The sequence below is a fragment of the Anomaloglossus baeobatrachus genome, chromosome 8, assembly GCF_048569485.1.
Source record: "Anomaloglossus baeobatrachus isolate aAnoBae1 chromosome 8, aAnoBae1.hap1, whole genome shotgun sequence".
NCBI lineage: Eukaryota > Metazoa > Chordata > Amphibia > Anura > Aromobatidae > Anomaloglossus > Anomaloglossus baeobatrachus.
This window is the reverse complement of record NC_134360.1, coordinates 41960588-41985566: the sequence shown is the minus strand read 5'-3', so window position 1 is coordinate 41985566 and position 24979 is coordinate 41960588. Positions and strand designations below refer to the sequence as shown.

At 45.6% G+C, this 24979-nt stretch overlaps 1 protein-coding gene across 1 annotated transcript in view; it reads left to right on the top strand.

Annotated features, from left to right (window-relative positions):
* Positions 1-24979, top strand: part of KBTBD12 (kelch repeat and BTB domain containing 12) — a 106089-nt gene that overhangs the window by 31977 nt on the left and 49133 nt on the right. Inside the window, exons 4-5 of the mRNA XM_075321511.1 lie at positions 7722-7872; positions 16527-16724. Coding sequence (XP_075177626.1) covers positions 7722-7872; positions 16527-16724 — 349 coding nt within the window. The remainder of the gene's footprint in view (positions 1-7721; positions 7873-16526; positions 16725-24979) is intronic.

The following is a 24979-nucleotide window of genomic DNA, read 5'->3' as shown; positions in this document are numbered from 1 at the left end:
ATAGGTCCTTTGTAGTCCATTATTATGTCATTATGCACAATTCAGCCTGCTTTGGAGGAAGAAATGGTTCACCTTACCTTTTGGGGGTTCCAATGCGGCCCCACAGGTTGCACCAAGGATATGTCTGCCCCTGGCTGGGAATTCTACTTTTTTGCCCCTGCAATAGAGATGAGTGCATATATTCGTAGGAACCTGATCCACGTATTTCTTGGCCACTGGATTGGAGCCCTTAGAACCTCCTTGTCAAGTGTTTGACAGACAGTCATGTGGTTTCTGGCCATAGAAGGTCACAGCATTTGGCTGCACAGAATGTTCCCTGACTTTCCATTGTTCCTGCTGTCAGTATTCATTACTGGATTCATCTCTCTCTGTTTTGGACCCAGGAGGAGCTCACCTTCCAGCCAGCTGTTGGTCATCAGTATTCCCTTGGTGTTTAAATACCCCTTCCTTCCTTGGACTGGTGCTGGTGATATTTTCAGTTCCTTCAAGCCTTGGTTGCAAGCAGGTGGCTTGTACTCCTCTTTGATATCGTTGCTAAAAACTCTGCTGAACTTCTACTTGAGTCATCTAATGATAACTAGTTCATGCTTTTCCCCCTTGTGCCTTCTATAGTTGTTTAGTGGGGTTGACGAAGAGCTCCTCCTATCCCTTCCCTATTTAGGGCCCAGTACTAGGAATGCCTAGGGTTAGGTATCCAGCTCAGCGCATAGGTGAGGAAGCTATCTAGGATGGTGAGGGACCCTGGGGACCAGATGTAGGGATCCCTAGGGTCAGGGATCCGACTTGGTGCATAGGTGCAGAACCTATCTAGGGTGGTGAGGGAACCCAGGGACCAGCAGTAGGTTTGGTCAAGGGTCACCATCTTCCCTTTCCTTAGACACAGGGTTTCCCTTCCCTTTTGCCGTGAGCTTGGTGCTTCCCCGTATTTAGCGTGACACTCCTCCTACCTACTGGTATTTGTGGCTCCTCCTGTGATTAGCTGGCCTGGCGCATTGTTGTGTGTGTGTCACACCGCAATGATGACATCACGCCAAGCTGGCTCATCAAAGGAGGAGCCGCGGATGCCGACAGGTAGGAGTAGGTTCTCAGGACTCCTTACAGATGTAACCACTAGACCAGTCTTACCAATCATTTCGCTCATCCACCCAGCAGGCTTGCCCTTAGGACGGCGTTACACGGAACGATATATCGTGCGATCGCATGAGCGATCGCACCCTCCCTTGTCGTTTGTGCGTCACTGGCAATTTGTTGCCCATGGCGCACAAAGTCATAAACCCCCTGTCACACGCACTTACCTCCCGAACGAACTCGCTGTGGGCAGCGAACATCCACTTCCTGAAGGGGGAGGGACGTTCGGCGTCACAGCGACGTCACACAGCGGCCGCCCAATAGATGCGGAGAGGTGGAGATGAGCGGGACATAACGTCCCGCCCACCTCCTTCCTTCCTCGTTGCCGGCGGAACGCAGGTAAGCTGTGTTCCTCGTTCCCGGGGTGTCACACGGAGCGACGTGTGCTGCCTCGGGAACAACGAACAACCGGCGCGCAGAAGGAGGAACGACATTATGAAAATGAACGACGTTTCAATGAGCAACGATAAGGTGAGTATTTTTGCTCGTTCACAGTCGTTCAGAAGTGTCACACGCTACGATATCTCTAATGACGGAATCCGTGACCCCGACGACATATCGCCCGATATATCGTAGCGTGTGACGCCGCCCTTACCCTTTCACATAGTGCTTGTGCCCTTGGAGGGGGGTATTTAACATTTCACTATAGAGTTAGGGGTACTTTGAACACTACGACATCGCAAGCCGAAGCTTGCAATGCCGAGCGCGATAGTCCCCGCCCCCGTCGCAGCTGCGATATCATGGTGATAGCTGCCGTAGCGAACATTATCGCTACAGCAGCTTCACATGGACTCACCTGCCCTGCGACGTCGCTCTGGCCGGCGACCCGCCTCCTTATTAAGGGGGCGGGTCGTGCGGTGTCATGGCGACGTCACACGGCAGGCGTCCAATAGAAGCGGAGGGGCGGAGATGAGCGAGATGTAAACATCCCGCCCACCTCCGTCCTTCCGCATAGCCGGCGTGAGCCGCAGGACGCAGGTAGCAGATGTTCCTCGCTCCTGCGGCTTCACACACAGCGATGTGTGCTGCCGCAGGAACGAGGAACAACATCGTAACATCGGTCATTTCCAAATTATGGAAATGACCGACGCTACACCGATGATACGATTATGACGATTTTGCGCTCGTTAATCGTATCAAAAAGGCTTTACACACTACGATATCGCCTGCGACGCCGGATGTGCGTCACTTTCAATTTGACCCCACCGACATCGCAGCTGCCATGTCGTAGTGTGCAAAGTGCCCCTTAGACCCAACAATTTTGTATTATTAGGTATAGCCCTATGGGAGAGAGGGGAGGCATCCCTGCACAATATGGCAGATTTGCCAGTGTCGGAGAGCGGGGGCACAACTCTAGTAGGGTCTTAGTTCCTACAAGAATAATGACATCTTCTCTTTGCTGTTTACTTGACTGTTTCTGCTGTGGGAGGCAGAAGATAAGACAGAATCTCGGAGGAGTCTCTGACATAATTACCTGAATTTCTTGAATTGTCTCTTGTGTTTCTCGCAGGAGCTGCCGGCACTGAAGGGGTTAATGCATTATTATAAAGTGACAGCTTGTCAGGAGCGGGGAGTTATTTATATTGCAAAAAAATATATATACAGGAAGGAGGCAAAATCTGCCCACTCTTTACATGCCACAGGCAACTTACAGCGGGCAGTGTGAGGGGCCGCCTGCGGGCACCGGCCCATCTGCGCCCTCCGGGGAGCACGCAGCTCAGACTACGGGATAATGAGCTCTTAACCCTTTCATATTGTCAGCTGTCAATAGGGATGGTGCACTGATAGTCACCGAAGACCCCTGGAGCATATCGTTATTATAAATGGCGCATGGAAGGTAACGGAGCTCTTTAGAAATGTCCCATTTGAGCCCCCGAACTTCACGTTATGCCTCTGTTTAGACCCACAATAAGGAGCAACTGGGGTACACAAGGGCGGACATAGAAATCATGGGGCCCCATAGCAGAAATTAAATAAAATAGATAATATTCATCTGGTCACATAACAACATATCTCACAACTTTACAGCCCTAACAAAGTGACTGTCCTCCTATTGAAGCCCCTAGATTCCCTTTCATTGCATCCCTGAAGTATGATGTAAACAAAAGTGCCCCCCAAACACTGTATGATCCCCCCACAGTACATTCCTCCACAGTACCCTCTATACACACAGTATGATGTACCCCCCTCAACTATCCTGGCAAAGTATGGTGACCCCAACACAGTATGATCCTCAGCTGTGACCCACATACAGCCCTCCATGCAGTATAATGGACCAACATACAGTATTATGGCCATCACTGGACTGCCAAAACAGTATAATGGCCCCCACACAGCCCTCCATGCAGTATAATAAGCCTACATACAATATAATGGCCCCCACTAGACCTCCAAAACAGTATAATGTCCCCCACACAGCCCTCCATGCAGTATAGTAAGCCTACATACAATATAATGGCCCCCACTAGACCTCCAAAACAGTATAATGGCCCCCACACTGTATAATGGCCCCTACTAGACCTCCAAAACAGTCTAATGGCCCCCACACAGCCCTCCATGTAGTATAATGGGATTACCTACAGTATAATGGCTTACACACTCCCCCGTGATCCCCACATAGCTTTCTCATGAGCCAGATCAGACACCCCATACTTTGCACTGACGAGGGGCAAGCACCCCGAAACACCGTGTCTGAAAATTGGGATTCTGATCTAGGCATATATATCCTAAGTTATATGTAAAGGGTTGTTAAAAATCCACATTTAACTTTTAGGATCGCTACTTCCAATAGGTGGCGCTGCGCTAGAGTTTGTCTCCAGTCCTGGAGAGACAATTTGTACACACCTCTTAACACTGTATAATGGCCCCCGCTAACCCTCCGCACAGTATGATGGACCCCACACAGCCCTCCACACAGTATGATGGAGCCCGCACAAAGCATCACTGTATAATTGCTTGCATATAGTATAATGGCCCTCAAATAGACCTCCATAACGTATAAAAGCTCCCTCATAGTCCTCCAAATAGTTTGTTGACTTCACATAGCCCTCCAAATATATTAATAGCCCCCACATAGTGTTATTGGCCACACATGGCCCTCCATATACTATTATACACCCCCATAGTCCTACAGAAAGAATAATGCATATCTCATAGACCTCCATATATTATAATGTACCCCCATAGTATTCCATATAGTATAATGCATCCCTATAGTTCTCCATATATTATAATGCACACCCCAAAGTCCCCTATATAGAACAATGCACCCCCATAGTCCTCCATACAGTATAATGCACACCCCATAGACCTCCATATTATATTATGCACACCCTATAGTCCTAAATATCGTATAATGCACCCCATAGTCCTCCATATAGTATGATACACACCCATAGTCCTCCATATAGTATAATGCACAACCCATAGTCCTCCATACAGTATAATGCACACCCCATACTCCTCCATATAGTATAATGCACACCCCATAGTCCTCCATATAGTATAATGCACTCCCCATAGTCCTCCATATAGTATAATGCACTCCCCATAGTCCTCCATATAGTATAATGCACCCCCATAGTCCTCCATATAGTATAATACACACCCCATAGTCCTCCATACAGTATAATGCACCCCCCATAGTCCTCCATATAGTATAATGCACTCCCCATAGTCCTCCATATAGCATAATGCACTCCCCATAGTCCTCCATACAGTATAATGCACCCCCCATAGTCCTCCATATAGTATAATACACACCCCACAGTCCTCCATATAGTATAATGCACTCCCCATAGTCCTCCATATAGTATAATGCACCCCCATAGTCCTCCATATAGTATAATGCACAGCCCATAATCCTCCACATGGTATAATGCACCCCCTTAGTCCTCCATATAGTGTAATGCACACCATATAGTCCTCCATATAGTGTAATACACACCCCATAGTCCTCCATATAATATAATACACAGCCCATAGTCCTCCATATAGTATAATGCACACCCCATAGTCCTCCATATAATATAATACACACCCCATAGTCCTCCATATAGTATAATGCACACCCCATAGTCCTCCATATAGTATAATGCACTCCTCATAGTCCTCCATATAGTATAATGCACTCCCCATAGTCCTCCATATAGTATAATGCACCCCCATAGTCCTCCATATAGTATAATGCACAGCCCATAATCCTCCACATGGTATAATGCACCCTCTTAGTCCTCCATATAGTATAATGCACACCATATAGTCCTCCATATAGTGTAATACACACCCCATAGTCCTCCATATAATATAATACACAGCCCAGAGTCCTCCATATAGTATAATGCACTCCCCATAGTGCTCCATATAGTTTAATGCACTCCCCATAGTCCTCCATATAATATAATACACACCCCATAGTCTTCCATATAGTATAATGCACTCCCCATAGTCCTCCATATAATATAATACACACCCCATAGTCCTCCATATAATATAATACACAGCCCAGAGTCCTCCATATAGTATAATGCACTCCCCATAGTGCTCCATATAGTTTAATGCACTCCCCATAGTCCTCCATATAATATAATACACACCCCATAGTCTTCCATATAGTATAATGCACTCCCCATAGTCCTCCATATAATATAATACACACCCCATAGTCTTCCATATAGTATAATGCACTCCCCATAGTCCTCCATATAATATAATACACACCCCATAGTTCTCCATATAGTATAATACACACCCCATAGTCCTCCATATAGTATAATACACACCCCATAGTCCTCTATATAGTATGATACACACCCCATAGTCCTCCATATAGTATAATACACACCCCATAGTCCTCTATATAGTATGATACACACTCATAGTCCTTCATATAGTTTAAAGCACAACCCATAGTCCTCCATATAGTATAATGCACAGCCCATAGTCCTCCATACAGTATAATGCACACCCCATAGTCCTCCATATAGAACAATACACACCCCATAGTCCTCCATATAGCATAATACACACCCCATAGTCCTCCATATAGTATAATACACACCCCATAGTCCTCCATATAGTATAATACACACCCCATAGTCCTCTATATAGTATGATACACACTCATATACCTTCATATAGTTTAAAGCACAACCCATAGTCCTCCATACAGTATAATGCACACCCCATAGTCCTCCATATAGTATAATACACACCCCATAGTCTTCCATATAGTATAATGCATCCCATAGTCCTCCATATGTTATAATGCACCCCCACAGTCCTCCATATAGTATAATGCACTATGTACACCATATAGTCCTCCATATAGTATAATGCACACCCCATAGTCCTCCATATAGTATAATGCACACCCCATAGTCCTCCATATAGTATAATGCACAGCCCATTGTGGCTGCGTGATTTACCACAATTGGGGGTTACAGAAAACCAATGAAAAATGTGTAACTAGCTGCTATTTTTAGTAGAAGGGCCCCTCCAGCGCCCGGATGCATCTGCTACCTCGGCACCCACTATAGTTACACAGCTCTAAGTGCCAGGACCATTGCTCTGTTACTCCATGCCCAAATTGTAAGAGGCAGAGAGGCCAGAATGGAAGGGGTTTCCATCACATACATTGCAGGTGGGCGTTTATTGATGAACCAAAACTGGCATTAATATTAGACATTCTGCTTTTGTCAGTCGGTACTCAAAACAGATGGCAGGAAGGAAGGCGAAGCTTACCAGCTCCAGCGAGCGGCTTCATCAGCGCCGTGCGCTTTGCCTGTTACTTATCAAATTAGTAGAACATGTTTTGCTTCGAAGACAATAAAAATGATTATTCTCTGCTGAGATGTAAATGGCAAACCAAAAAAAGGAGGAGGATAAAACCAGCAGACGAGTGGGCTAACGAGGGATGGTTATAATGAAGCGCAGAGAGAAGCCAGAACACAAGCGAAGCTGGACCGAAAATATACCTTCACCTTCAGACAGAAGAAGCAGTCACTGTGTACATACATTACATTACTGATCCTGTACTGATCCTAAGTTACATCCTGCATTATACCCCAGAGCTGCACTCACTGTTCTGCTGGTGCAGTCAGGGCCAGACTCAGACCAAAAAGCAAAACCTCACCAGCCCACATACTATAACATCTATTAGCCCCAATCAGTGAATTTTGCGTTTATGTTGTCATGCCCCTCACCACTCTATACACTGTGGCAGTATCACCTACATAATGTATATAGACTGCTGTATATACACTATGTAGGTGATACCGAGACTGCTATATACATTATATAGGTGATACTGCAACTGCTTTATATATATTACACAGATGATACTGCCAATGGTTGCAGTGTCACCTATAAAATGCATATAGACTGCTATATGTACATTGTGTAGGGGAGACTGCAACTGCTGTATATACATTACATAGATCATACTGCCAGCAGTCACACCATCACCTATATAATGTATATAGACTGCCGTATGTACTTGCTAGAGGTCTACATATTTTAAGTGTGTGAGACACGACGGGGAATAGTAAGCACAGATTAAAGAATTAATGATTTACAATATTCTATATCCACAGACAGATCACCTTGATGATGAACCTGACCGTTTGAGCCACCGATTGTTGCAGTACGATCCCGTCACTGATAAATGGAAACTGCTGGCTCCCATGAATTATTCCAAGTATCGGTTCAGCATTGCTGTGGTTGATGGCGAAATCTTCGTTTTGGGTAAGTGCATGTGGCTCAGGGGCAGATTGCCTAAGGCACAAGACTAATGGATGCTTATGGCAAATGAAGGGGAAGCCCATTCATGGATGCTCATGGCGAATGAAGGGGAAGACCATGCATGAATGCTCATGGCGAACGAAGGGGAAGCCCATGCATGGATGCTCATGGTGAACGATGGGGAAGCCCATGCATGGATGCTCATGGCGAATGAAGGGGAAGCCCATGCATGGATGCTCATGGCGAACAAAGGGGAAACCCATGCATGGATGCTCATGGCAAACGAAGGGGAAACCCATGCATGGATGCTCATAGTGAACGAAGGGGAAGCCCATGCATGGATGCTCATGGTGAACAAAGAGGAAGCCCATGCATGGATGCTCATGGCAAACAAAGGGGAATCCCATGTATGGATGCTCATGGCGAACAAAGAGGAAACCTATGTATGGATGCTCATGGCGAATGAAGGGGAAGCCCATGCATGGATGCTCATGGTGAACGAAGGGGAAAGCCCATGCAGAATGCTCCTGGCAAACGATGGGAAAGCCCATGCATTGATGCTCATGGCAAACGATAGGGAAACCCATGCAGGAGCCTATTTCTATTACCTCTATGTGGCTTGTATATTGTGGACATTCCTTTAAAAGGGATTGTCCAGTGTTACACATATATTACTGATTTATTTGAAAAAGCGCACCACCCCTATTCATAGGCTGTGTGCGGTATTGCAGCTCAGCTCCATTCATTTCAATGAAGCTGACCCTTTTTCTTGATGAAAGCGGCCATGTTTTTCCATGCACACATTAGGATATTGCATTCCTCTCTCATCCCCTTCCATCCTGAGTCGCCACGAGCAGGAGATTAACGTCTGTAAGGAAAGTTCTTCGTCTTCATTGCAGCCAATAACATTTAAATAATTTACAAAAAAAATGTTTCCTTCCAGCACTGACTCCATTAATTCTGCACCCTGGCACTATACATCCTTCCTTGCTGTTGTATCTCAATCTGTATATAAATAGCTGCTATGTCACATTTACTGCTCCCGTCCATTAACACTATATAGACACGGCTGCTGGTGTCATGCATCACTGCGTCTCCGAGTCAAGTGCACAGTGAAGGACGTTCTGCCATCCGAGGCCCTAATGGAGCTGAATTTAACATGAGGATCTGCTTGTACGAGGGATAAATACGGGAGATTTGTTTTACCAGTCTGCTATGAGGAGGAAAGAATACACAAGACTTAAAGTGACTTTCCACTTTTTTGACATCAAGTCATTTTTAAATCCAAAATCCTATACTGATCAATTTCCTAATATATCTTTATAAGAATCGGAGCTCAGTTTTTCAGATATGGAGCTCCCAATCCGCTGCATAGGCATAGCTATATAAGATAGTATTCTAACTGCTGTCACTAGAGGGAGCTCTGGAGCTTAATGCAGACTGGTGTATTACAGTCTTCTATGATTGCAGTAAGCTCCCCCTAGTGGTGGCTGCAGGTAGCTTTGGAGGTCAAAATTAGGAAAATATCTAAATATAATAGGAAATGTATCAGCACAGACATTTGGATCTATTCCCTGAGGAAATGTATCAGCACAGACATTTGGATCTATTCCCAGAAGATTAAAGTAAAGTTGACCATGGCTGGACATGCACTTTAAAACTAAAGGTCCCTTTGGTGAATAGATTTGGAGCATCCAACCTCAACATACAGTGGATCGGATAGACCGCAGGAGTCCAATTTGTGGCTATATAGCTGTTGAGAGACTACAAATCCCAGCTGGTCATGTTGGGAATAGTAGTATCACAAGAAAGTCACAATGACGTTAGGATAGCGGGGAACCGGGGATCTAAGCTGTCCCTCAAGCTAGGGGGCCCTATGCTATCCCTATTCTCAAAGATACTCCTAATGGTGGAGAGGCCCGAGTCTCCTTCCTGGCCCTGCTCCCGATTTAAGTCCCCTTCGCCCCAGGGAGGGATGAGACAGGAGTGTGTTGAAACCACAGGAAAAAAAAAACAGATAAGGAAAAAAACAAAACTCTGTCACACAGCACGCACACAAAAAAGGTAAAGGTAATAAGAGATTTAGGAGGAAAATAAGAGCAGGAAGGAAGCTACAAGACAACAGGGGGTAAACTCCACAACCTCACCAAGCAAAGAGCACAACCCCTCACCAGAGTGTCTGAAACACCACACCTCACAGACCAACACAGAATAAACTATAGCTGGTATGGGTAGAAAGACTCCACCAGCATAAATAGGAGAAGAGCTGATGTGATAGGCCTCCCCACAACATGTGATTAAAGGAACAAGCAGACTAGCAGATATTAACTCTTCCTAGACTGCCTATGAATCAGCACACAGCAGGTCGACGCCTGAGTTTTCCTATGTTGATCCCAGACCTTAGAGAAACCATCGAGTGTCAGAATCTGAAAGTTGTAGGAACTCAAAAATAGGGCCCCTTTCTACTCCGCTGTCTATGGAGAGTGGCCCCTCGGCTCCCTTCATTCATTTGTAGGTGCTCAGCAACTTTCAGAACTCCCATACAAATGAATTGAGAGAGATGCGCATGCGCAGTCACCTATCCACTGTCAGGAGCGTACATCTTTTTTAAAGGTAAGACACACATATAGCAATATATTGGATGGGAGTAAGCTTTTAAAGGGGACCTGTCACTATCCACGAATATGTAATTTTCCCACCTGGTGTAAATGCTACTGTTCTTCTAAATCCGGTGTTGCTTTTGTTTTACTCTTATTCCTCTCCATTCCTAAGATACGGCCTTGTCCTCCGAGTATTCAGTGGGTACGGAAAGTATTCAGACCCCTTTACATTTTTCACTCTTTGTTTCACTGCAGCCATTTGGTAAATTCAAAAAAAGTTCATTTTTGTTTCATTGATGTACCCTCTGCACCCCATCCCCCATCTTGTCAGAAAAAAAACAGAAATGTAAAATGTTTTGGAAATTTATTAAACAAGAAAAATTGAAATATCACAAGGTCATAAGTATTCACACCCTTTGCTCAGTTTTGAGTAGAAGCACCCTCCTTTTGAGCTAGTACAGCCATGAGTCTTCTTGGGAATGATGCAACAAGTTTTTCACCCCTGGATTTGGGGATCCTCGGCCATTCTTCCTTGCAGATCCTCTCCAGTTCCGTCAGGTTGGATGGTGAACGTTGGTGGACGCCATTTTCAGGCCTCTCCAGAGATGCTCAATTGGGTTTAGGTCAGGGCTCTGGCTGGGCCGGTCAAGAATGGTCACAGAGTTGTTCTGAAGCCACTCCTTTGTTATTTTAGCTGTGTTCTTAGGGTCATTGTCTTGTTGGAAGGTGAACCTTCGGCCATGTCTGAGGTACAGAGCGCTCTGGAAGAGGTTTTCTTCCAGGATATCTCTGTACTTGGCCGCATTTATCCTTCCTTCAATTACAATCAGTCGTCCTGTCTGTGCAGCTGAAAAACACCCCCATAGCATAATGCTGCCTCCAACATGTTTCACTGTGGAGATTGTATTGGGCAGGTGATGAGCAGTGCCTGGTTTTCTCCACACATACCGCTTAGAATTATTACCAAAAAGTTGTATCTTTTTCTCATCAGACCAGAGAATCTTATTTCTGATAGTCTGGGAGTCCTTGATGCTGTTTTTTGCAAACTCTATGCGGGCTTTCATATATCTTGCACTGAGGAGAGGCTTCCGTCGGGCCACTCTGTCATAAAGGCACAACTGGTAGAGGCTGCAGTGATAGTTGACTTTGTGGAGCTTTCTCCCATCTCCGTACTGCATCTCTGGAGCTCAGCCACAGTGATCTTGGGGTTCGTCTTTACCTCTCTCACCAAGGCTCTTCTTCCACGATTGCTCAGTTTGGCTGGACGGCCGGGTCTAGGAAGAGTTCTGGTGGTCCCAAACTTCTTCCATTTAAGGATTATGGAGGCCACTGTGCTCTTAGGAACCTTGAGTACTGCAGAAATTCTTTGTAACCTTGGCCAGATCTGTGCCTTGCCACAATTCTGTCTCTGAGCTCCTTGGGCAGTTCCTTTGACCTCATGATTCTCATTTGGTCTGACATGGGCTGTGAGGTCTTATATAGACAGGTGTGCGCTTTTCCAAATCAAGTCCTATCAGTTCATTACACACAGCTGGACTCCAATGAAGGAGTCGAACCATCTCAAGGAGGACTACAAGAAAATGGACAGCATGTGACTTAAATATGAGTGTCTGAGCAAAGGGTCTGAATACTTATGACCATGTGGTAATTTCAGTTTTTCTTGTTTAATAAATTTGCACAAAATTTCTATATTTGTTTTTTTTTCTGACAAGATGGGGGATGGGGAGCAGAGTGTACATTAATGAGAAAAAAAATGAACTTTTTAGAATTTACCAAACAGCTGCAATGTAACAAAAAAATGAAAAATGTAAAGGGGTCTGAATACTTTCTATACCCGCTGTATAAATCTAGTATTTTTAGATAAGTGGGTGTGGTCATATTCTTTGCCACACCCAGTTAGCTTAAAACTATTAGATTTATAGACAGGGAAGAGGGGCCGTATCTCAGGAATGGAGAGGAGCAGAAATAAAAAAAAACATCGCCGGATTCAGGAGACCGGCGGCATTAACACCAGATTAAAAAAATTACATATTTATGGCAATTGCAGATCGTCTTTAAATCATCACAATAGGCAATTTTCAAATATACTCTTTATGATCTCAGCTTGGAATAAATCGTACTGTTTTTTACACTTCCTGGCAATGTTCTTTCCCTTGTGCCCAAAAACATCATCCCTGACCCCCTCCCCCTCCCTTTGCCTTCCCCCCCCCCCCCCCCCCCCCCGACAACTTTTACAACCCTACAGTATGTCACGCCACTTTCATCAGATCTCATCTCCTGTTTTCTATTTATAAAAACCCATCCGGCCCCACTTCACAAAAAAAAAAACTTGGAGCGCGGCGGAGATCAATTCCGTTTCCCAGAAGATTCTAAAAAAAAAACCACCCAAAACAAGAACGCAGATTTGATTTTTGCATAATTAAGACAATTGGGTTTTAATGGGAGTCTATTTGGAGAAGCAGAAGCTGTTTTACGAAAAAAGAAAAGGAATTTTGTCTGTTTCTACCGAAGGAAGTGAGACGGGCCGAGAACAAGGAGGCTTTGATCCGCGCGCCTTCAAGTAATAGGATTTCTTTATCAATAGACGTCTTTCACCTTTTTTATTTCGCCGAAACAAGGATTACAGGACTGGAAACAATCGGGGTCTTGTTTGAATTAAAAAAAAAATGTCATGAGAATTTGCAATTTTTTTTTGCCCCCTTTTCTTTACAAAACTCAATGGGTTTTGTTCAACAGTAAGTAAATAAAATGAAGGGCCGGCTTCGGGATTCGGGTTGTGAGGCGTCTTTATTGTGCACATGCCATTAAGATGCTCGCTGCCTCCGCTTCTGGGGCCCATCCAAGATCTCCTGAATAAGCCTCTCATTAGCCGGACAATGGCGATATTTCCAGTGCGTCCTACGTATAATAATTCCGGCCGGAGAAAGGACGGAGACGAGGATGAAGATGGAGTCGAGAGCTTCAAAGAAGGAAAACAAACTCAGAAAACATCTCGTCAGTGGTTTGCAATCTGTCGGGTTACACGGACATTGCACAAATAGTCTGTTGTGTTCTTTAATTAGGTAAATGGGTTGAGCTGCAATACCGGAAATGGCCTATTCAAAAGAGTGGCACTGTTTCCTGAATCTAGCAGCTCAACTCATACAACCCAATGGTGTACTAATACGTCATGGGAATTATGTAGCTATTGACTATGTGACTTGCAATAATCAAACACCATTATAGGAGCCTCTCGCCTGTTCGATCACTTCACCAAAGTTTAGTCCCCGGATCAGAGACAACTCAGATCCCGGCCATGTAAAGCAGTCAATGCCGAACATAGCATCTTCATTTTTGAGATGTGGGGGCACCCACTTTCATACCATCCTCCAATCCTCTCTATCACAAGCTGTCCAGACTTGGGGCTGTTGTCTGCAGTCACTCTATGAGACTCCAGACTTGTGAATCCTCACAGCACGCAGTATGCACACTGTCAGGATTCTTTGGTGCTGGAAGTGAGTGGGCACGTGACCACAAGTATGCATTTTGCATACATGCAGTCACATGCTAACTAGCCTTAGTGGCCTTGCCAATGCTCTCTATGACAAGCTTAAAAGGAGTGTTCAGTCTTGGGGTTCACATCTGCAGTCACTCTATGAGACTCCAGACTTGTGAATTCTCATAGCACGCACTGTACACACTGTCAGGATTCTTTGGTGCTGGAAGCGAGTGGGCATGTGACCACAAGTAGGCATTTTGCATACATGAGGTCACATGCCAACTAGCAGTAGTGGCCTTCCTTAATACAAGCAGACACGTCTAGTAGGAATGTGGGCAAATATATGCATATCACATACTAACAGTCACATGACCGCCCACTCCCGGCGTCGGCACCTGACAATCGTGACGGAGCACACTTGACACTGTGAGGATTCACAAACCTGCAGTCACCCACCTTCATACCATCCTCCAATCCTCTGTATCACAAGCTTAAATGGGGTCTCTTCAAACTTGGGTCTCATGTCTGCAGTCACTCTGTGAGACTCCAGACTTGTGAATCCTCATAGCACACACTGTGCACACTGTCAGGATTCTTTGGTGCTGGAAGCGAGTGGGAATTTGACCACAAGTAGGCGTTTTGCATACATGAGGTTACATGCCAACTAGCAGTAGTGGCCTTCCTTAATACAAGCAGAACACGTCTAGTAGGAATGTGGCAAATGTATGCAAATCACATACTAACAGTCACATGACCACCCACGCCCGACGTCGGCACCTGACAATCGTGACTGAGCACACTTGACACTGTGAGGATTCACGAACCTGCAGAAACCCACTATCATACCATCCTCCAATCTTCTGTATCACAAGCTGAAATGGGGTATTCAGACTTGGGTCTCACGTCTGCAGTCACTCTATGAGACTCCAGACTTGTGAATCCTCATAGCACACACTGTGCACACTGTCAGGATTCTTTGGTGCTGGAAGCGAGTGTGAATTTGACAACAAGTAGGCATTTTGCATACATGAGATCACATGCCAACTAGCAGTAGTGGCCTTCCTTAATACAAGCAGACACGTCTAGTAGGAATGTGGGCAAATGTATGCAAATCACATACTAACAGTCACATGACCGGCACCTGACAATCGTGACGGAGCACACTTGACACTGTGAGGATTCAGAAACCTGCAGTCACCCACTATCATACCATCCTCCAATCTTCTGTATCACAAGCTTAAATGGGGTATTCAGACTTGGGTCTCATGTCTGCAGTCACTTGCCACTCTGCAGTCACATGCCAACTAGCCATAGTGGCCTTGCTTAATACAAGTGAACACGTCTAGAAGGAATGTGGCCAAAAGTATGCAAATCACATACTAACAGTCACATGACCGCCCACTCCTGGCGTCGGCACCTGACAATTGTGACAGAGCATACAGGCGCTGTGAGGATTCACAAACCCGCAGTCACTATCATACCATTCTCCAATCCTCTCCATCAAAAGCTTAAAAGGGGTGTCCAGACTTGAGGCTCACGTCTGCCGTCACTCTGTGAGACTCCAGATTTGTGAATCCTCATTGCACGCAGTGTGCACACTGTCAGGATTCTTTGGTGCTGGGAGCAAGTATTCTTGTGACCACAAGTATGGATTTGGCATATATGCGGTCACATGCCAACTAGCCGTAGTGGCCTTGCTTAATACAAGCAGACACGTCTAGTGGGAATGTGGCCAAAAATATGCACATAACATACTTACAGTCAATTAACCGGCCGCTCCTGGAGCCGGTACCTGCAATCATGACAGGTCATACTTCGCCCTCCACAAATCTGCATTTACAGTGAGTGACTACAGCCTTGAGCCTCGACAACCCATTTCACAACAAGTTTGCCATCTTAGTACACCTTTTAGATTCTGCAATATAGGAGTATTGAAGGGTTATGCAGAAGTGATCAAGTGAGACTAAATAAAGGTGTATGCAAATCAAAAAAGGGTCCGTGGAGCCTCTGTTAGGAGTCTCGACACGGAAAATAGCCAGATATCTCCCCGGGAAGGACCCAGCCAAGGAGTGGCTCTTTTTAAGGAGACCACCATATTAATGGCCCTTTTAGTCAATATCCAGCTCTTGAGGAGTTTAAAGATATGACAAGGGAAATACCAAGGCCAGGTATCCATCCATCCACAGACAGCTGTTTTGGGGTATTGCCACGAAAAAATAAAGATATAAAAATACTTATATAAAATGTTTAAGAAAAAAAAAAAAAATAATTAAAAAAAAAAAATATATATATATATATATATATATATATATATATTTTTTTTTTTTTTAAATCAGGTAATTACTTATGCTGCCACCTGAACTATAACATTTTCACATTTTTTCTAAGCCAAATGGTAAAAGACAAAGCCAAAACCATTTTTTCTTCATCCCCCCCCCAAAAAAAAACAGAATTAAAAGTGATCAAAAAGTTGGCTGCTTTATTCCACAAACAGCGCCACCCCTGGCCGCAGGCTGCTTATGGTATTGCAGCTCCTCCACATTCTCTTTTTGGTAGATCACACATTGTGTCTCCCGCAGGTGGCATCGGCTGCATCGGTCCGGACAAAGGACAGGCCCGAAAGTGTCTGGATGCCGTGGAGATATATAATGTGGATGGGAATTTCTGGAGAGAAGGTCCACCTATGCCTTACCCGCTCCTCACCCTAAGAAGTCACGCAAGCAGCGCCGGAGCCGTGGATGGGAAACTGTATGTTTGTGGAGGGTATCGCGGAGCAGGTAGGAGATTTTCTAAAAATTAGTGGTGCAAAAAGAATCATCCCGGTAATAAATCGCTACAAAATTCTTTATATATTTGTGGCCTCAATCATCCGATACACGGCTCGAAATCCCCTACATTGACAAGGAGTGAAATGATGAAAGTCAGGCTGCCTAAAGTCACCACTAGAGGGAGCTTTACTTCAGGAGTATAATGTGAACCCTTAGGCTCCCCCTAGTGGTGGCTCCAGGCAGTCTGACTTTTACTATTAAACTCTTTGTTCATTGTAGGGGATTTGAAGCTCTGTTTCAGAAAATTAATCAGCAATATTTTTGAACCTTAATAAATTAAAATATTACAATTATATTAAAGGATGCACTGTCACTTTTTAGACCAGTGAGTGGAGGCATGCAAAATAATGCATAAAACGGATAAAATGTAAAGGGTAAAATTACATTAAAAAATTAAGGGGTGCACTGAATTTTTCCTTTTGTGTGATATTTAGATAATAGACATAGTGCATTACACCTGAAAAAAGTGACACCCCCCTTCCTCCATTGCACTAAGTTAGTATGGATTTCCCCTTTAAGAAGAGCCACTTGTGTAAGCTCTGGAGCCTCTATGGAGTAGATCTCAGGGATTTAGGAATAATACCCTGAAATAATCATTTCAATGCGTTTCTTCTGGCAGATCTATTATTCTGCACTGAATGGATGAACTTTGTCAGGGGTTCATAGACTTTCGCAATCCTATTGTAATTTTCCAGATGCCCAGAGGCATAAAAAATGGATCATAGCAACTGCATACCTATCGTTCCATACCCATAGCATGTTGTATAACTGTTCATTATTATAAGACTTTGGAAAACAGTTTTGCATCAAACAAATAAAGCAACTTTTCACAAAGATTGATTAAAAATCTTTCACTGTTTCGAGTACACAGCTCTCATGCAAAGTTGGAATGTAAGGGTTTGAAAAAAAAAAAGTGAATCAGATAGGAGACAGTATAACTGTGGGGGTCTGACGACCTAAGGTTTTTTTTTGTAGTCTATAGTCATGACAACACATAAGTCCGCACAGTAGCTGTATACACAAAACGATAAGAAATTTCTTTTTTAGTTTAGTAGCTGAAGACAATTAAAGGGAATCTGTCAGCAAGTTTTTGCTATGTAATCAGAAGACAGCAAGCAGTAGAGGGTTAACACAGATTTCACTATCAAGCTCCCTTTACTTGCTACAATTGTTTTAACAGCAGGAGCTTATCCTTGCTTGGACTAATGCAGGGTGTGCCTGGTAGTCCAACATGCCAACTCCTGTGATAAACAGCTCACTGTCTATAGACATTGTACACAAAACAATTGTTTTAGCACCAGGAGCTTATCCATGCTTGGTCTAGAGTAGCATGTGCCTGGTAGTCTGGCACACCCCCTCCTGTGATAAGCAGCTCACTGTTTATAGACATTGTACATACGATTGTTTTAGCACCAGGAGCTTATCATTCCTTGGACTACAGCAGTGTGTGCCTTGTAGTCCGACACACCCCCTCCTGTGATAAAAGCAGCTCACTTTCTATAGACATTGTACATACAATGATTGTTTTAGCATCAGGAACTTATCATTCCTTGGACTACAGCAGTGTGTGCCTGGTAGACCAACACGATCCCTTCTGTGATAAGCAGCTCACTTTCTATACACATTGTACATACAATGATTGTTTTAGCACCAGGAACTTATCATTGCTTGGACTATAGCAGAGTGTGCTGGTAGTCTGACATGCCCACTCCTGTGAAAAGCCGCTCACTGTCTATAGACATTGTACATACAATGATTGTTTTAGCACCAGGAGCTTATCATTCCTTGCACTACAACAGTTTGTGCCTGGTAGTCCGGCACGCCCCCTTCTGTGATAAGTAGCTCACTGTCTATAGACATTGTACATAAAATGATTGTTTTAGCACCAGGAGCTTACCATTGCCATGACTTCAGCAGCGCGTGCCTGGTAGTTTGAAATGCCCTCTCCTGTGATAAGCAGCTCACTGTCTATAGACATTGCATAGACAATGATTGTTTTAGCACCAGGAGCTTATCATTGCTCGGACTATAGCAGTGCCTGTCTGGTAGTCCGACGCCCCCTCCTGTGATAAGGAGCTCACTGTGTATAGATTTTGTACATACAGAGCCTGGTGTAGGCAGGGGCATCTTTTTCAGCTCTGCTGCATTGCTAAATCTAAAAACTCTGATTGTGTCAGAATCACTGCAACCAGTAATCTAAATAATACATCGTAGGATTCAGCGTCTCTCATTCTACATTATGCTGCTATCAGATGAGGAAGCAAAAATCTACTGACAGATTCCCTTTAAGGCACCCCAGAACTATTTATCAATCTGGAAATAATCCCGTCCCTTTAAGAAAATCATCCACATAATATTTAAAATGCAAGACGACTACTAAACTCACTCTGCTTCATCCTTTCTCAATTATTAATCACTGTAATGGACACAATCATCCTGTTATCCCTTTTGCTTTAGTTTTATTTGCCCTCCAATAATCCATACACCCCCCCCCCCCCCTCCTGTAAACTCTGTTATGCAGCTTCACCTCTATGATAGAGATTAAATCTGCACTTCTCATCCTGCACACGCTGATAAAATTAGACTCTAATCCCTCGCTCTGCGCATCTCTGCTGTGATCATATCAGGAGGATTGTCCGGAGAGAGAGACGTCCGTGTAACATAAAATGACATATGTGCTGATAGGAGCACGATTCCACCATGGAATGGTCGGTGTTAAAGGGGAACGCCAGACAACATAGATATGAGATTATTCTACTGAACAAGTTACCGTATTTTTCGGACTATAATACGCATTTTTTTCCCCCCAAATGTTGGGGGATATTTGGGGGTCCGTCTTATGGTGTGAATATAGGGCTACGACCGGTAAAAGTGGGTGCTGTGGTGGAGCGGGTCATCGGCGGCACGAGCAGGCTGTAGCAGCGACTGCCGTGACCACGTAGGCCCGCTCATTACATATGCACGCCCATCCTCGCGCCCATCTCTCAGCACTGAAGCGGTGCTGACAGGTGGGCGGGATGATGGGGGGGGGAGTGCGTGCATAATTAACAGCCAGCCGTAATCACCCTTGGCAACTACAGCCTGGAGTGATCATGTGCGGCTGTATTCACTGCCCCCCGTGCATCACCATCAGCGCGGGGGGCAGTGGATAAGTATGGTACACTCACCGGCCACTTCCTTGCAGCACGGCGATCTCCTGCAGTCTGCCGGTCAGCTGATCTGTGTAGAGAGCGGTGAGCACAGTGATGACGTCATCGCTGTGCGCACCGCTAGTCACGCAGGTCAGCTGACCGGCAGACTGAAGGACATCGCGGTGCTGCAGGGAAGTGACCGGTGACGGCTCCACAGATCAGCGGCGCTGCTGCCGCCACAGACAGGGGGAGGAGCAATGCTGCATGGAGCGAGGAAAGGGGAGTATAAACTTTTATTTTTTTTTGTGTGATACAGGATATATAGCAGGTTGGGCGTATATAGCAGGATGGATGGATGGCAGTATATAGCAGGTTGTGGGTATATAGCAAGATGGATGGCAGTATATAGCAGGTTGGGGGTATATAGCAGGATGGATGGCAGTATATAGCAGGTTGGGGGTATATAACAGGATGGATGGCAGTATATAGCAGGTTGGAGGTATATAGAAGGATGGATGGCAGTATATAGCAGGTTGGGGGTATGTAGCAGGATGGATGGCAGTATAAAGCAGGTTGGGGGTATATAGCAGGATGGATGGCAGTATATAGCAGGTTGGGGGTATATAGCAGAATGGATGGCAGTATATAGCAGGTTGGGAGTATATAGCAGGATGGATGTCAGTATATAGCAGGTTGGGGGTATATAGCAGGATGGATGGCAGTATATAGCAGGTTGGGAGTATATAGCAGGATGGATGTCAGTATATAGCAGGTTGGGGGTATATAGCAGGATGGATGGCAGTATATCGCAGGTTGGGGGTATATAGCAGAATGGATGGCAGTATATAGCAGGTTGGGAGTATATAGCAGGATGGATGTCAGTATATAGCAGGTTGGGGGTATATAGCAGGATGGATGGCAATATATAGCAGGATGATAGATAGAGGGACGGATAGATACATACATACATACAAGGCAGGAGGATCATTACCAGGATGGGGTACCTTAGTAGAGAATTTGGGGACCTTACCCCAATAACAGTGCCAGCAGCAGATCCTCGCCCGATAACAGTGTGTCATGACCACATTTTTTGCTTAAAATTTTATTTTCCTATTTTCCTCCTCTAAAACCAGGGTGCGGCTTATGGTCCGGTGCATCTTATAGTCCGAAAAATACGGTATATTTAAGGGGTTTGATTAGTTTTGCCCAAATTAAATATTGTTCCAATGCATCTAACAGATTAATAATCTCCTATCGTTTTGTGTTTTCAGCTCTTATGCAGACCAAACGTTCTGACACAAATTTTGGTTTTCACATACTTTGCTATTTTGGTGTTTTTTGATCTTTTTAGTCGGATGTTTCTATGGTTACTGAAGTTCAATTATAAACATTCCATAAGTTTTTAAACTTTTATTGACAAATACTTGAAGTTTCTGTAAAGACTGAATATTTCCAGCGCTGACCCCGATTTCTCCAGACTTGTTGTCACAGTCGTCTCCCTGCTGTTTTGAGACTAGTGCCAGGTTTTGGACTGGAGCCTCTAATTTCCATCTAGACTCCTCATTTAAACGATTTTCCTTTCTTTTGGTGTCTCAGGAGTTAATGTAAGTTTTGTTGCCAGCATCTCTTAGCAGTAGAGGTCAGCTGTAACTGCTTTGAGATCATGCCCCTTTAGGTTTAAATAGTGGAGTTTTCCCAGCAGTTTTTGCTGTTGATAGAATTCATTCTATTCTGGCCACCCTGGTGGAAGGAGCTGCTGGGGAATTGTCCTGTGCCCATCCAACTTGTACTTTGGAGTCTGTCTGCAGCCGTGGATTTTGGTGTTTGTATCCTTCAGTGTAGTCTGTCTTTCCTTTTCCCTCTGTGTTTATTAGTGCATCGGTGGGACTAGTGTCTCCTGCCGGCGATCTCACTAGCTAGATGTGTTTGCAGGGCTAATAAGGGATTAGGTATCTGGCTTAGCGCCAGGTTGAAACATCCCGTATGGGGACGTTAGGAAACTCAGGTAACAGCTTGAGGTGAGTTCAGGAGGTGTCCCCTCACCCCACTCCCTAGCTATAGGGCTAACTGTTGTTAAAGTATCCCCAGTGTCCTCCCTTTGTTTGTGGTTTGTGGTGTTTTTTGTACTGTGTCAGACGATCTGAACGAATGTGTCACGCTGTGCATACGGACTTCTCCTACTCCAGGCGTGACACTTATGCCGTTATACCCGGCAGCTGGATATCGACTTCTGGACAAGATCTTGACTGATGACCCATTATTGAGTCATCAGAGCTCAGAGGTTATCACAATTTCTGAGTTTTTGTCACTTTTTGGGGATTGACAATAGGTTCTCAATTGGATTGAGATCTGTGGACCCAAAATGCCAATGTTTTGTTCACCAAGTCACTTAGTTCTCAATAGTGCCTGGCGACCTGATCTCCATCATGATGGAAAAAGCATCATCCCTACATAGACCTATATTATGGGAGAAGTTGCCCATGGAAAAGGTTTAGATCCCATTTTTTTATTCATGGTCGTGTTCCTAGGCAAAATTGTCAGTGAGCCCCCCCTTAGATGAGAAGCCCCCACAAATAAATGGTATAGTTGAAACCAGAGGTTTCCTTCCACTATTTAAAAAGACACATCTGCAGGTTTTTCTCACTATCTGACATGAAATCATAATAAACCTTTCCCTTTTTAGATCAATTAGGAATCAAAATTATTTGTATATTTATATTTGCTAAATGCCGGAATAATGAGAGAGAGAACAAGAGAGAAGGTTTTAAGGCATTTTAATTACTTTCTGCCAAGTCAAAACTTTACATACTGTGAGACTGTGACCGGGGTTATCTATGACGGCCGGTATGTCTCGCCCCGGTTGTGCTCACTTCATGATAGAAAGTAAATCCACTCTAGGGTTAATGCTGTTTCCCTACAGGCTGAAGGAAGGGTTAAAAGGAAACAGGAACAAGGGCAGGTGTGCCGGGTGTGAGGGAGTGAACAGAACTCCCTGAGTTCTCTGCTGGAAAGGCACATGTATATTGTTGTGGACTTTTGTTTAGACATTAAACCGTGTGCTGTGAACCTTAATGCCTGGATCCCGTGTCTTCTGCTGCGCAGCCGACCACGCTACCTCACATATGGTGGAGAATCGGCGGGCATGCCAGCCCGGTGAGGTGTAGCATCCATCCCTGGTGACCCGGTAGCACATGTCCTGGATTCGAGCGGCTATACTACAGCCCAAACCCGGTGACGCCATGGAGGACATACTAAAGCAGCTGGCTCAGGCTAATGCACAGCAACAACAGGCTAATGCACAGCAACAAGAGGCTAATGCACAGCAGCAACAGACCAATGCACACCTGCTCCGGGCGTTGGAACGTCAGCAGCAATCCTTGCAAGTGCAGGAAAAAAGGCACCAAGAACAGATGGTTCTCCTGGCCAAGTCGATCCGTGCCGGACCGGCAGCAACAACCCCGGGACCGGGTGACGACGGCAGCGTCCGGAAAGCGGTGAGACAAGCGTTGCAAAAGATGACCCCGGGGGATGATGTGGAAGCGTTCCTGGCGGTGTTTGAGCGGGTGGCCGAGCGGGAAAAGCTGCCGACCCCCCAGTGGGCTGAGGTATTGTCGCCCTATCTGACGGGGGAACCCCAAAAAGCGTACCTGGACCTCTGTACCGAGGACGCCATTGACTATGTGACCCTGAAAGCCGAAATACTGGCTCGGTTGGGGGTGAATACCTATGTACGGGCTCAGCGGGTAAATCAGTGGTTCTATGAGGAAGCCAAACCCGTACGCTCCCAGGCCTATGACTTGTTGCATCTTGTAAAAAAGTGGTTGCAGCCTGACACTCTGAGCCCGGCGCAAATGGTGGAAAGGGTAGTAGTTGATCGTTTTGTGCGCACTTTACCCGTCACCGTTCAACGGTGGGTAGGACAGGGTGACCCGAGTACCCTGGACCAATTAGTGTCCCTGGTAGAACGGCATGTGGCTACGCAGGACTTGATACGGGACACTGAGACTTTGCGTACCGCCCGTCGGTCCGGCCCCTCCAAGCCTAGGGCCAAGGACCCACCGCTGACAACGGTGCAGGAGTCCCCTACCGTCCCGTCTGAGGCCGCGCCCGCCGTTCCTGAGGTCCGGAAGGTTCTGTACCCTAAACGACAACCCGTCAAGGGGGTTTCCTTCCCCATTAGATGTTGGCGGTGCCAGCGGGTGGGACATATGGAAGCCCAGTGTCCACTCACCACGGAGCCCATGGATTGTGGGGTTACCCGGCGGGGTTCAATGTATGCTCAGGTGGTGTGTACCGCTGACCTGGTCTCCCCAGAGACGGAGCCCCACTTGTGCCAAATACAGGTGAATGGATGTCCGGTTACAGGATTGTTGGATTCCGGAAGCTTAGTGACTCTTGTGCGATCCACCTTGAGGGCTAAAGTAAAGGCCACAGGACGTACCGTGGGGGTGGTTTGCATACATGGGGACCGCCGAGACTATCCCACGGGGATTGTCACCATCACAGCACCTTGCGGTCAGGTGCAACATGAGGTGGGACTTCTGAACACTCTTCCTTATGACGTGATCCTAGGAAGGGATCTGCCCTATTTTTGGACTTTATGGAGGGGACCCCCTAAGTCCCCTCAGATATTGGTCAGTCCGGGACCTGAGCCCTACAATCCTGAATCCGGGAATCCTGCCGTAGGGGTCACCATGATAGGGACAGAGTGTGAACCCGATAGGTCACCCCTAGAGGTAAATGGCAGGAGAGGCTGAAATGGTCGAGCCCATCCCGGAATTGGAGGCGTCCCCGGATGCGTTTGGGACAGCCCAACTCCAGGACCCTACGTTAATACATGCCCGGAGTAGGGTGACAGTAGTTGACGGGGTGGCTCAGCTGCCCGGTGCCCAGGTAAGGTACCCCCATTTCGCTCTTAAGCAGGATTTGCTCTACCGGATAGATGAAATACGGGGCGTGGGGGTAGAGCAGTTGGTGGTGCCCCAGCCGTATCGCCGGCGGGTCCTCGACTTGGCTCATAAACACCTGATGAGTGGCCACCTAGGGGTCAAGAAAACGCAGGAGCGAATATTG